Below are 12,166 nucleotides of genomic sequence, written 5' to 3' on the forward strand. Positions count from 1 at the left end.
ATTGGCTGAGTTTTGGACCACATAATGATGAGGTTTGGTTACCAAACAATGTTGTTCCCTATGGGTTTCTATGGAGTTTTTCTTTTACTGCTATGGTCAGTCTGTTACCGTGAGACTCCCACCATGACGACAGGGAAGATACCAGCATGTGAATCTATGAAAGATTCAATACTGGAGAAGATGTTACTTCTGCTGCCACATTGAAGCCCGTGCCAACTGTTGAGGTAGAGCTATGGGAAACGTTTTTCAGATTAGTCTGGTGCCTGGATGTATATTCATGAGGTGAGGGATCTGGAGGTGGAAGTATCCATCAGAAATCTAAGACGCACTACAGGCATTTGCCTAGTTAAGGCATGAGCCTTGCAAGACTGCATGCTGTTTTTGATTTTTGTTATTAACCCCTTCCCTGTGCCGCGAATTCCGCCGCGGCGCGGGGGATAGGGGGTGAGCGCTGCGCTTCCGTGCTCATGATGGAACCGCTCCGTCATGAGTCACGGGCGGCGTGTGCTCATGACGGTGTGGTTCCATCACGGCCCCGCCAACTCATTAATCCGCCCGCACAGGCGGGGAATTAATGCCGTGTTGGAGGGGCGGCAGCCACATGATGGAACCACGCCGTCATGAGCAAACGCTGCCCGTGGCTCATGACGGCTTGGTTCCGTCATGAGCACGAAAGGGGTTAAAGAAAAAAAGTATTTGTAGATTAAAACAGAATTACAAGTGTTATTTAATATTTGCATGATATGCTATTATTGGACAGGTACCCCCAGTGTATCAACATGCAGTTGCCAGACAAGCATCTGGCACACTAAAGAAGCAAATGATCCCCTGAAATCCTCAGTTTGTATACTGACAGAAAGTGGCCTTACTAAAGTCTAAGATGAAGCATCAAATTACATTTACACTCTGGTAGCTGTTTTTTGTTCTCCAGACAGTAGATCAGTTTGGCTTGGTTCTCCAACTCTCTGAAACTCCATTTAATGATAAAAAAATAGTTTGCTTTGGGGTCTGCTTGCAATGACCGTCTTCAGAGCCAAATGGTCAATTCACTACACACATTTCAAAACATGAAAACGTCATACATATCATTAAGATGAGAATACTTACCCTGGTGGTTCTTGGACTGTCTTATTTTCCACCTTATGTTCACATTCCTTTATCATCGAGCTTAAAATAACCTAAAGAGTAAAAAGAAAAAAAAAACTGATGAAACACATTTTTAATAATTCTCAGAAATATTAGAGTAAGCATTTGGGTGTTTTGAATGCTGTGCTTACATAAAAAGCTATAACAGATATTCCTCATTTTTGTTTACAGCGAGTGGCAGAAAAAAACATCTAATCACCTCCTATAAAAATGTTTTTGGGGCGGTACCAAGATGGAAAAGCTAAACTGCTAACAAAAACCCTCCTTAACTAGTAGATTTTCTTAGTGTGGACTTCAAAGTGTTATAGTGTGTAAAAAAACTTGGACAGGGGGTAAAACAACCGCCAAATGAATGATACACTATAAATCAAAAAGTAGCGTATCGTGTGATGTGTACATGTTTTAGAAAGTAGACAGGTGATATCATCACAGCCAAAAAAAGGACAGTAATTGTGCTGATTAATCAAAGGTGTGAATGTGACTAACTGATTTTCAGAACTAAAAATATCCTTGCTATACAAAGGAACAAAATGACACTCTTTCAATGAAATGTTGAGCTGAGGTCCATTATCATTGTTTCATTTTCTCTCCTAGTGAACACACAGCTGAGAAGCTGTGCTTGTTACAAGGTTCGCCTGACGGCTTCTTGTCCTTCGAACCTTAGGATTCATTTTGTGAGCTCATGGAAGCCAGGTACATTCTTTTTACTTACTTCATAAGGGGGACGTATGTGTTGATATTCAAAACAAATTGTATATAAAATAATTTTAATGTTCAGGCGGTTGAATGCCCTCTAACCAGGAAGACCTGTAGGACCGAACGGGCAAAATGCCTATCCCTGCGGATTTGACTGTCTAGGAAGTAGTACTTGGCAAACATGTGTAAAGATGTCCACGTTGCTGCTGACATTTGTCCATTACTGGGACACCCCTAGCGAAGGCCGTAGTAGCAGCCTTTCCCCTTGTGGAGTGGGCCCTTAATCCATCAGGGGGCTGCTTTTTTGTCAGGGAACAGCACAGGAAGAGATGGTCCTTTCCTGCCCTGCCCTTACCTTATTCGCTCCCACGTACCCCATAAACAGTTTGTCATTCATTCGGAACTCTCTTGTGTGGTCAAAGTAGAACAGAAATGCTCTTTTTGGGTCCAGGCAGTGGAGAGGCTCCTTCTCTATAGAGGGATGCGGGGAGCAAAAAAGGCAGGCAATGTGATGGCTTGACCGAAATGGAATGGAGTCACGACCTTTGGGTAAAAGGAAGCCCGGGTGCAAAGCTCCACTTTGTCCGGAAAAGACATCAGCTAGGGAGGCGTGCAATATAATGCCTGCAGCTCACTCACCCTCCGAGCAGATGTAATTGCCACTAAGAAGGCTGTTTTGATGATCAAAAGTAGGGGGGGACAATTGTGTAGAGGCTCAAATGGAGGACATATCAGGTAGGTGAGGACCAAATTAAGATCCCACTGTGGCTTAACAAAGGGGTGGGTGGAAAAGAGTGAGGCAGCCCTTTAACAAACATATGTACAGTTGGAGACTTAAAAAGAGAGGGCTGGTCTGGCAGCTGCAAAAAAGCAGACCTAGCAGAAAGGTAAACATTGAGCATTCCCTTGCTGGGCAAGGGTCTTGCTGGGCAAGGGTCAGAATGAATAAAAGAACAGAGGAAAGAGATGCAGAAAGAGGGTCAATAGACCTTTCTGTACAGTATAATACACATTTCTGCAAACAGCAAGTGTATACAGTCGTAGTGGAGGGCAGTCTGGCAGCCAAAATAACCTTACATACTTTGGGAGAAAAGTCAATAGCCATCAACTGTTGCCGCTCAATCTCCACGCACTGAGGTGCAGAGTTGACAGGTTTGGGTGGAGAACCCTACCCTGCTGCGACAGAAGATCCTCCTGAAGGGGAGCCTGATCAGAAGATCGATTCTCATCTTCAGAAGCTCTGGATACCAGACTCTCCTCACCCAGTCCAGAGCCACAAGAATGACTTGGGCCCGGTTGTTCCGGATCTTCTTCAGAACCCTGGGCAGGAGTGGGTATAGGTGGAAAGGCGTACAGCAGCTCGAGCACCACTCGTGAGGAAGTGTCGCCGAGCGATAGCTGCCTTGGAAACTCCAGCTCGCAGTACTGCTGACACTGCACGTTCTCTTCAGAGGTGAACAAATCTAACCAAGGTTTTCCCCACTGCCTAAAGATCTTGCGCCACCTCCGACCGGAGACGTCATTCGTGATCCGCTAGGCACAGATGGCTGAGTTTGTCCCCCCTGGTGTTCAGGGTACCTGCCAGGTGTTGAACCACCAGGGTTATGCCCTGCTGATCAAGTTATGTCCAATGACACAGGATCTGCTGACAAAGGGTTCCCGACCCCAACCCAAACACTGCTTGTTGCAGTACCACATGGCGGTGTTGTTATCCGTGAACACCTGCACTAACTTCTCCTTGACAGAGGGAAAAAACGCTTTTAACGTCAATCAAATCGCTCGGAGATCAAACAAATTCATGTGGCGTCCCGACTCCGCCGCAGACCAGTGTCCCCTGATCTCCACCTCTGCGAGATGGCCACCTCATCCCAGAAGTGATGCATTGGTCAGGACTGTGAGTTCTGGTTAGGTAAGGGAGAGGGGGTGTGCCGTTGACCCAATCGCGGTTCGTCAAACACCACTGCAGATCTTTCGTAGTCCCTTCTGAGATGTGAAACACATTGGTGAAATTTCCCTGATGCTGTGCCCACTGGAACTTCAAGTACCACTGCAGAGCCCGCATACGTCACCTGGCATGCTTTACTAACAAGAAGCGGAAGGCCATAAGGCTCAACAGCCTCAGAGTCGGTCTCAATGAAATCCAGGATAGAGTCTGAAACATCTGAATCATACCCTGAATATCCTGGACTCGCTGCTCGGGAGGATACACCCGAAACTGCACTGCGTCCAGAACAGCTCAGATGAAAAGGAGCTTCTCAGATGGAGTCAGGTGTGACTTTGGCACATTTATAGAGAACCCCAGCGAATGCAAGAGTTTCACCGTAGTCAGAGGGTGGGAGATAACTCCCTCGTGCAAGGACGCCTTCAATAGTCAGTCGTCGAGGTAGGGGAAGACTGACACACATATCCTGCCCAGATGAGCTACAACCACCACCATCTCCTTGGTGAACAACCAAGGGGCACTGGTAAGACCGAAGGGAAGCATACCTTGAACCACAGGTAACGCCTGTGGCCTGGCAAGATGGGAATGTGGAAATATGTATCCTGCAGGACGAACGCTACCATCCAGTCTCCTAGGTCTAGGCAGACAAGGCCTGAGCTACTGTGAGCATCTTGAATTTCTCCTTCTTGAGGAAGAGATTGTCAGTACGAAGATCTAAAATGGGCTGCAACCATTTGTTGTTCTTTGGAATCAGAAAGCAATAGGAATAACTCCTCTACCCACTTCTGAAACCGGGACCCTTTCTATAGCTTCCTTGGCCAGGAGAACTTCCTCTTCCTCAATCGGGACCGGGAACTAACCAGAGCCTTGCTTAACGTGGTCAGCTGACGGGCTATGAGGAGCTTCAAAGCCCGCTCCCGTAAGGTCTTAGGAGCCATGGCCCGACAATCCGAGCGTGACTTCGGATCGTGGTCGTGCTCAAGACACCGTAGGCAGACAAGGTGGCTAGCTTTTCCTGGATTGGCGCTTAACTGGTGCAGAAAGCAAAGAACTGACGTCTACGTGCCTGGGTGATGCCTATATAGGTACCGCAACGTCATAACCAACGCTGCTATCGACGTCACGCGGAGCCGAATGGAGCCACCCGACGGCACGCACAAGGGGCACTGCTCAGCAAAGGTTTCCAGATCCAGCCAGATGCCTCAGAAATTCACCTGTAAGGAATCTGCAGGTAGTAGTCTCTATCAGATCTACATTGTCCACGAATCCCATGTACCATGTAACTGCACCATGACGCGCAGCAGAGGAGATGTGTCAGTTACACCCGATCCACTGATCAGGTGAGGGAGGTTAGAAAACGCGACCCGCTGTGAGTAATACTCACTTCCTGTGGCACATTAGAGGGGGCCATTTTGGTTAAGGTGACGGTTTAGACTCCTGACTAGGACCGATCTCAGCCTCCTATTTGAAGCGCAGATGGTGCCGACGCGCAGCGGATGCGCTCTCCAAAGGCAAGCCCGTCCGCGCCACGACCAGGCCTAGGGCCAGACATGCTGCCTCTACATGCCTGAAACAGTCTCTCTCTAGGGATCTTATACTATCTATAAATAACGATCCAAACAAATGCCATCAGTCCCTAAATGTGGCCACATGGGAGGGACCGATCAGCTGTAATATTGTAAAAAGGCCTTCAATTTCACTCAAGCACGTAAACCACTGGAGAAGGGTCCATACAGAGGTTTGCATGGGGGTCTTATAAATGCAAGATCAATGTGCAAACATGCACTGCATATCTTTGACCTTATAGTTGATGGCGAACTAGATTGCCTCTTTATAACCGAGAAATGGTTAAAAACTTGGTGCAACCCAGACATCGTGAACACCCTCCCCCTTGGTTATCTAATTCAAAGGACAGACAGTTCAGAGCAACGTGGAGGTGGCCTCGCAATTATTTATTGAGACACCCTTAGATGCACAATAGATCAGCTTCCTGATCTGAAAGGAGCAGAAAGCATCAATTTTCGCATTCAGGTCCATGACTCCTTTACCTTTGCAGGGGCACTAGTTTACCGACCTCCAGGACAGCACAATGAGTTCTAGAAAGCATTGGAGAGGTGGTCAGTACCCCGGCTCTTAGGTTCTCCAATTTCACCCTGCTAGGCGATGTACATTTTCACCTTGATTCCCTTAAAGATCCGGGGGAAACCTGTTTCAAGGAGACAATGGATGTTCTTGGCCTACAACAACTCACACTAGATGCCACACACAGCGCAGGCCACTTCCTGGACTGCATCTGCGCCAATCTGGAAACTCTCAAAGTGAAGTCCCCAGTCATGCAAACATGGTCTGACCATAAACGTATCCGCTTTGAACTCTTGATAAAGGATAGCCCCCCAAGCAAAGATAAAACTAAAATTTCTCAGCAGGATATAGCCAGCTGGAAATCAATCATAAGGCTCCCAGATCTTATCCCAAAAGCCCTCGAAGGTAGACCCAATATGACTGGAGACCCTATAACTGACAACCAGCATTTTGGGCACTGGATGCTCGGACTAAGAGATCAGTCGGCTCCTATAGTTCCGACTCATAGGCCACTAAAAAAGAAACTGTCTGCGCCTTGGTTTTCACAATCCCTAAAAGAAACGCAAGGTGATGTAAGGGAGTTAGAGTGTAATTGGCGCCGAAATTACGAAAGCAATGACCTTAATATCTACAAATCCGCACGCAGAAAATATCAGCCCTGATCAAGACCACTCAAATAAACTACTACACGGAGACCATAAAAACTACCAATAACAAATAGAAAGAGATTTTCAAAATAGTAAATTTATTTACGAACCCTAAAAGCCTTCTGCAAGTGATCCCTCCCTCCCAGAGTCTTTGCAACAGCATATCAGACTATTTTGAAGAAAAAGTTTTGACACTCACAAACGATTTCCCTACTCCCATGCCATCTATTTCAGATGAGGGAACCCCTGCAGGCACAAATACAGCTGGATGAAAACTTTCCTGCCCATCACCTTGGAGGAAACTCGTCTGGCTATCCTGTCTTTTAAATCAGGCTTCCTTTTGACCCTTGCCCCCCATTTTATTACAGGCCATCATTGACATTGTTAACCCCACCATCAACAATATAATAAATTCCTGACTTCGTACAGCAAAGATTCCTATAGAATGGAAACTTGCGGCGGCAAAACCGTTCCAGAAGAAGAACGTGGCAGATCCCGCAACCCTCTCTGACTTATGGCCTATTTCGCTTTTACCCACCTTGTGCAAGCTTACTGAAAAATTTGTGAACAGACAACTCACTACTTTTTTTAGAAGATACTAATGTATGGCACTCCAACCAATTGGGTTTCAGAGCCCAACACTCTACAGAATCCGCCCCCTTATTCACCGCCGAAACCCTACGTATAGCCATGGATCAGGGAAAGAAGGCAGTTCTGGTGCTGTTAGACCTATCCGCGGCCTTTGACAAGGTCTCTCACGCCATTCTTATAGACCCTCTATCAACATCTGGCATAGCTGGTAATGTCCTAGAGTGGATCAAGAACTTTCTGCAAAATAGACGCCAAGTGATCACTCTGGGGCAGTTCAGCTCAGAAGAAAAAGTGCTCACCTCAGGGGTTCCTCAGGGATCGAGCCTGAGCCCGACCCTTTTAAATGTATGTGTCCCCCCCCTGATCAAGCTAATATCGTCCTTCAAGATTAAGACAATCTCCTATGCGGACGATACACAGTTTATTGTGGTCCTGGACAATGACACGACAGATGCAGAAGAAAATCTCAAAAACTGCCTCTCAGCCACCTTCGAATAGATGAACAACAACCATTTGAGGTGTAACTCAGAAAAAACTGAAATTCTGCCCTTTGGCCAAGAAAACCCCTTCGTGCCCCCTCCCCCCCCCCCCCCCAACCCAATAATTGCAGCCAGGAATTTAGGAATCAAGTTTGATACCACTCTCTCTTTTAAACAACAGTCCCTGGCAGTTGCGGGCACTTGCTTCTACATCATTAAAGTCTAAGGAAATTCTTCGACCTGCTACCATACTCAGCCAGACAAACGGTTGCGGTTGCCCTCATAACATCTAGGCTGGACTACTGTAACAGCCTTTATGTGGGAACCAACAAAATAGTCATGCATAAGCTACAGATGGTCCAGCATGCAGCTGCCCGGCTGGTATTGAGGTAGGCCAGGAAATCCTCTGCCACAGCTGCACCGGATGTCCTTCACTGGCTGCCAATTCATAAACGTGTTTTGTTTAGGTCCTAATCATTACTTTTAGGGCCTTTCTTTCACAAGTTCCTAAATAACTCCAAACGGGTTTCAAACGCTACTTCCCGTCCCGTAATCTAAGATCATCCAATGCAAATTTGCGGACCATTCCAACCTTTAGACTGATCTCAATGGGAGGAATCTCATTGGCGGCCATAGGGTCTAAGGTATGGAATCAACTGCCACTCCATCTCCGACAAATTGCATCCGAATCGGTATTTAGGAAGGCACTTAAAACCTGGATTTACAGTGCACCTGACATACTGTTTAAAGCTCTGATCTGAATGCCTAATTTCCTCCCATAGGAGTAGTAAACCAGTGTCTTTTCACTACCCCTGGTGTTCCGTTTCAGCGCCAAGATGCTCCTTGGAGTGACAGCTGCGCTATATAAGTCCCCATTAACATTACATTACACTGAGGCAGGCAGAGCACCCTATGTGCACTTCCAACGGTCCAGGCATGGGGTGGCACCACTTAGCATGGACGACTCACAGATGGCAGCGTTCAGTTGCAGATGCAAGGTTGTTAGAAGAGTGTCATGTCTGAGGCTTCAGATCAGGACGCCAGGCAAGTAGTCTTTGGAGTCACTCTGGGTACAAATGATGCAGGTTCAGTCTTTCTCACGCAGACAAGAGGACAGCAGGTCAGCTCAGCAAGGCAGCAGTTCTTCAGAGCAGCTGTCTGGCAGAGTGGCAAGACGCAGCACATCACTCTTCTTTCAAGCAGAGTGTCCACAGGTTCAGAAGTGTACAGTAGTGGTGATGTCTGAGGTTCTTCTTTTATACGCAGATGTGCTATTGAAGTGGGGAGAAGTTTCTAAAGGCATGCCTTTGAGATGCACAGATGCCCTGCCTTCCCTGCCTCCAGACTAATTACAAGTAGTATGCTGCCCTTTGTATGGAGACAAGACACAGCCTATTCAAGTGTAAGTGGGGCTGGGCCCTGGTCCTCCCTTGCATTCTGGCAGTGATGGCCCATCCAGTCACACCTAAGCTCCCACTGTGTTTGGCTGTCTAGGAGGAAAACACAAAGCCCAACTGCCAACAACCCTGTCATGTTACCAGAGACAGTATGCAGGCACCAAATGGCTAATGCAAGAAAAGGCAATTTCAGAATTGCAATTTGAAATCCGATTTCACCATAAGTTCGGATTTTAAAAAGAGACACCAAACATAAAAAAGTTTTATTACACTTATAAAATGTAAAAAGGCTACTTCAATGTTACCCTTTTGGAGAGATAGGCCTTGCATTACTGACAAATAACACAATCAAGAGCCTTTCACTGCCAGGGCGTGCGAAACATAAAAGTGCATGTGCAATTTTTTTAACTACACTGAACCCTGACGTTGGGGCTGTCCAGGGCCTACCTTAGTGGTGACTTATATGCATTAAAAAGGAAGGTTTGGGTCTAGCAAAGGGTTTATTTTGCCAGGTCGAAGTGGAAGTTTAAACTGCACATACAGGCTCTGCAATGGCATGCCTGAGACATGTTTAAAAGGGCCACTGAAGTGGGTGGCTCACAAAAGGCTGCAGTCCCACTAGTAGCATTTCATTTACAGGCCCTGGGCACATGTAGTGCAATTCAATAGGGAATTGTAAGTAAATGAAATATGCCAATTGAGTATATGCCTATGTTACCATGTTTTGAGCAGCAACCACAAGCACTTTAGCACTGATTAGCAGTGGTAAAGTGTGCAGAGTCCTAAGGCCAGCAAAAATGAAGTCAGGAAAAACAGGTGGTCTGAAGGCAAAAATATAGGGCCAGAAACCATAGAACCTATGTCAAGCCTAAAAAGGAACAAAACAGAAATCAGGTAACTCGGAAAGTAGTAAATGTTGGGATAAGGAGAACAAACTAAAGCTGAAATTAAGCTAGGTACACTTTGCAACATTAACATTAAGCTGTGCCAAATTATAGACACCACAAATTCCAGTATTTTTGACTTGAAATAAAAGAGGGAAACTTTCAGACAGAGCACTATTAATCTTCCTCTGCATATAGGATTAGTGATGAAACTACTAAAAGTAAAAAGCACCTTTTTGATTTCCCAGAGTAGTGATAAGTCTGAAAAAGGCAACCTCTAACATCAGGCATAGGGTCTAAAGAGCCACGTGCTGAATGAAAAGACTTCCTTATAGGGTTGAGTCTGATTGGTGGGTATACACTGACGATTAGATCTGCACATTACATAATCTAATCCCGCAAAGGCAACAAGATTGAATTAAGACAAATCAAGCACATCAGAATAAAGGCATCCCTCATCTTCCCACTAAGGAAACTACCAGAAGGAGAATAACACGTTATCATTGATGACCTTATTTCTGATGGAAATGACCACTCCTGCAGTTTCCTTACAGGACATGCACTTGATGTAGCAGAAATAAAGGAAATCTGAGAAAACTGGTCCAGATCTGGATCTGGATCGTACCTTTGGGTGGTGATACCCAAATGGTCCATGACTTCATGCCATTTGGGCCAGAGTTTAGTCAGTTGTCCGGCCTCATGCTCTCCCTTCACAAAAATATTTTGAATCCTAGCTGAGGTCTGCATTCACAATGCAGCTCAAAGGGCGACATCAGCAGTCAGAATTCTGTAAGTATTCTTACCTGTCTTTGTATCAATGACGTACAGTACAAGATCTCGCTGATCAATCCATTCAAAAATATGGTCTATTAAAAAAATTCCTTACCTCATGTTCTGGGGACAGATGTTCCATGTCTATTCGTAAACATCGGAGTCCAGGTAAAAAGTGATTGACCATTAGTTCCTCCGAAATAACTAAGAAAGTAGTTAAGGTGTGATAAAATACAGCGGTTTGGTATTGCATCATGAAACCATATTCCTTGCTAAAGAATGAATACTTATTAACTTGTGTGTGTCCGGGTGGAACAGATTTAACATGTATCAGCTTTTATACAGAATGTTAGCGTTAAACTGGAGCTCTGTAGCGCGTTAATTATTTCTTCATTCTTAGCGGGAAGGACTTGAAGAGATGGGCAGGAAGCACCACTATTCTCGTGAGAGGAAAGGGGATACTGACCTTTAACCAGTGGTTAGCAAAGGTAGATTCTGATTTCTGTATCATGCAGAAAACAAAGAGAAGCACAGCATTATCATCCAGAAAGTGTAAGTTTTGATCCACTGGAAACCTCAAACATATTTGACTGCAGTGCGAGGTTCGTTTGATAAATCTTTCCTTCAGAAAATCAAGTGGAAGATGAGCTGTTGTTACACGGGCCCTTAAGATGATAACGTTTGCTGATGGGAGCAGATAAACTCGCATTCAAACTCTTCACAGACCACCATAAGTATGTTCATGACATCGTACTCCATGCGCCTAAATATTCAATGTGCATTTAAAATGTTGCCCGTAATGAGGAAGAAATATACGATTTTAAAAGTAATTTCAATGGTAAAACAAGCCAACACGGCACAAATAGGAAGACCTCCATACTAACGGTAATACAGCACAATACAAATCTCTGTGAACATAGCGTATCATAACATGATATCTGAAGTAAGCAATGGTATTGCTGTATGAAAGGAAAGAGACTACAAAGGCCATGTTGTCAGTCTTTGGACGACCAGCCGTATTTAATATCTGATCCTAATGGATTTTGGTAGGTTTGAAAAAAACAGACTAGGCTGTTATATGCTTTCTTCACTCGTATCATGTCTTAAATCAGGTGTGAAGCAGTTTAAAATAATAAACCCACTACTACCATCAACCTTGATTACTAGGCCACTCAGTTTCACAAATATAAGGTGACACTTGATACTAATGGCTTGTTAGCGTGGGAAACGAGAACAATTACATTAGGAACTTTTTAAAGCAGCAGTTGTGGTAAAGCTGGACACGATGGAAATAAACAAGGCAGTCAATCTTGAAAACCTAGGTTAATGTAAAGCAGGAATGGAATTAATAAGATAATAAAAACAACATATCAAAGACTTCAAAAGAAACCATAGTATCCGTAATATTTTTTAAATCAAACATCAGCATAAAACACACATATAACAAACAAAAGATTGTGACGGGGAATTAAGAAATATCATGGTCGTTGATATGTACAACTATTAAAGTTGTATTGATCTTAGAAAAACA

The 12,166-nt window shown here is 44.9% G+C and overlaps 1 protein-coding gene across 8 annotated transcripts in view; it reads right to left on the reverse strand.

Moving 5' to 3' along the window:
- RELCH (RAB11 binding and LisH domain, coiled-coil and HEAT repeat containing) overlaps positions 1-12,166 on the reverse strand; it is an 853,871-nt gene that overhangs the window by 35,824 nt on the left and 805,881 nt on the right. For all 8 annotated transcript variants that reach the window (XM_086965401.1, XM_086965404.1, XM_086965403.1 and 5 more), the window contains 2 exons: positions 10,751-10,839; positions 1,108-1,178 (listed from right to left, as the gene is read on the reverse strand). In XM_086965401.1, coding sequence (XP_086821527.1) covers positions 1,108-1,178; positions 10,751-10,839 — 160 coding nt within the window. The remainder of the gene's footprint in view (positions 1-1,107; positions 1,179-10,750; positions 10,840-12,166) is intronic.

This window comes from Lissotriton vulgaris, chromosome 4_1, assembly GCF_964263255.1.
Source record: "Lissotriton vulgaris chromosome 4_1, aLisVul1.2, whole genome shotgun sequence".
Classification (NCBI taxonomy): domain Eukaryota; kingdom Metazoa; phylum Chordata; class Amphibia; order Caudata; family Salamandridae; genus Lissotriton; species Lissotriton vulgaris.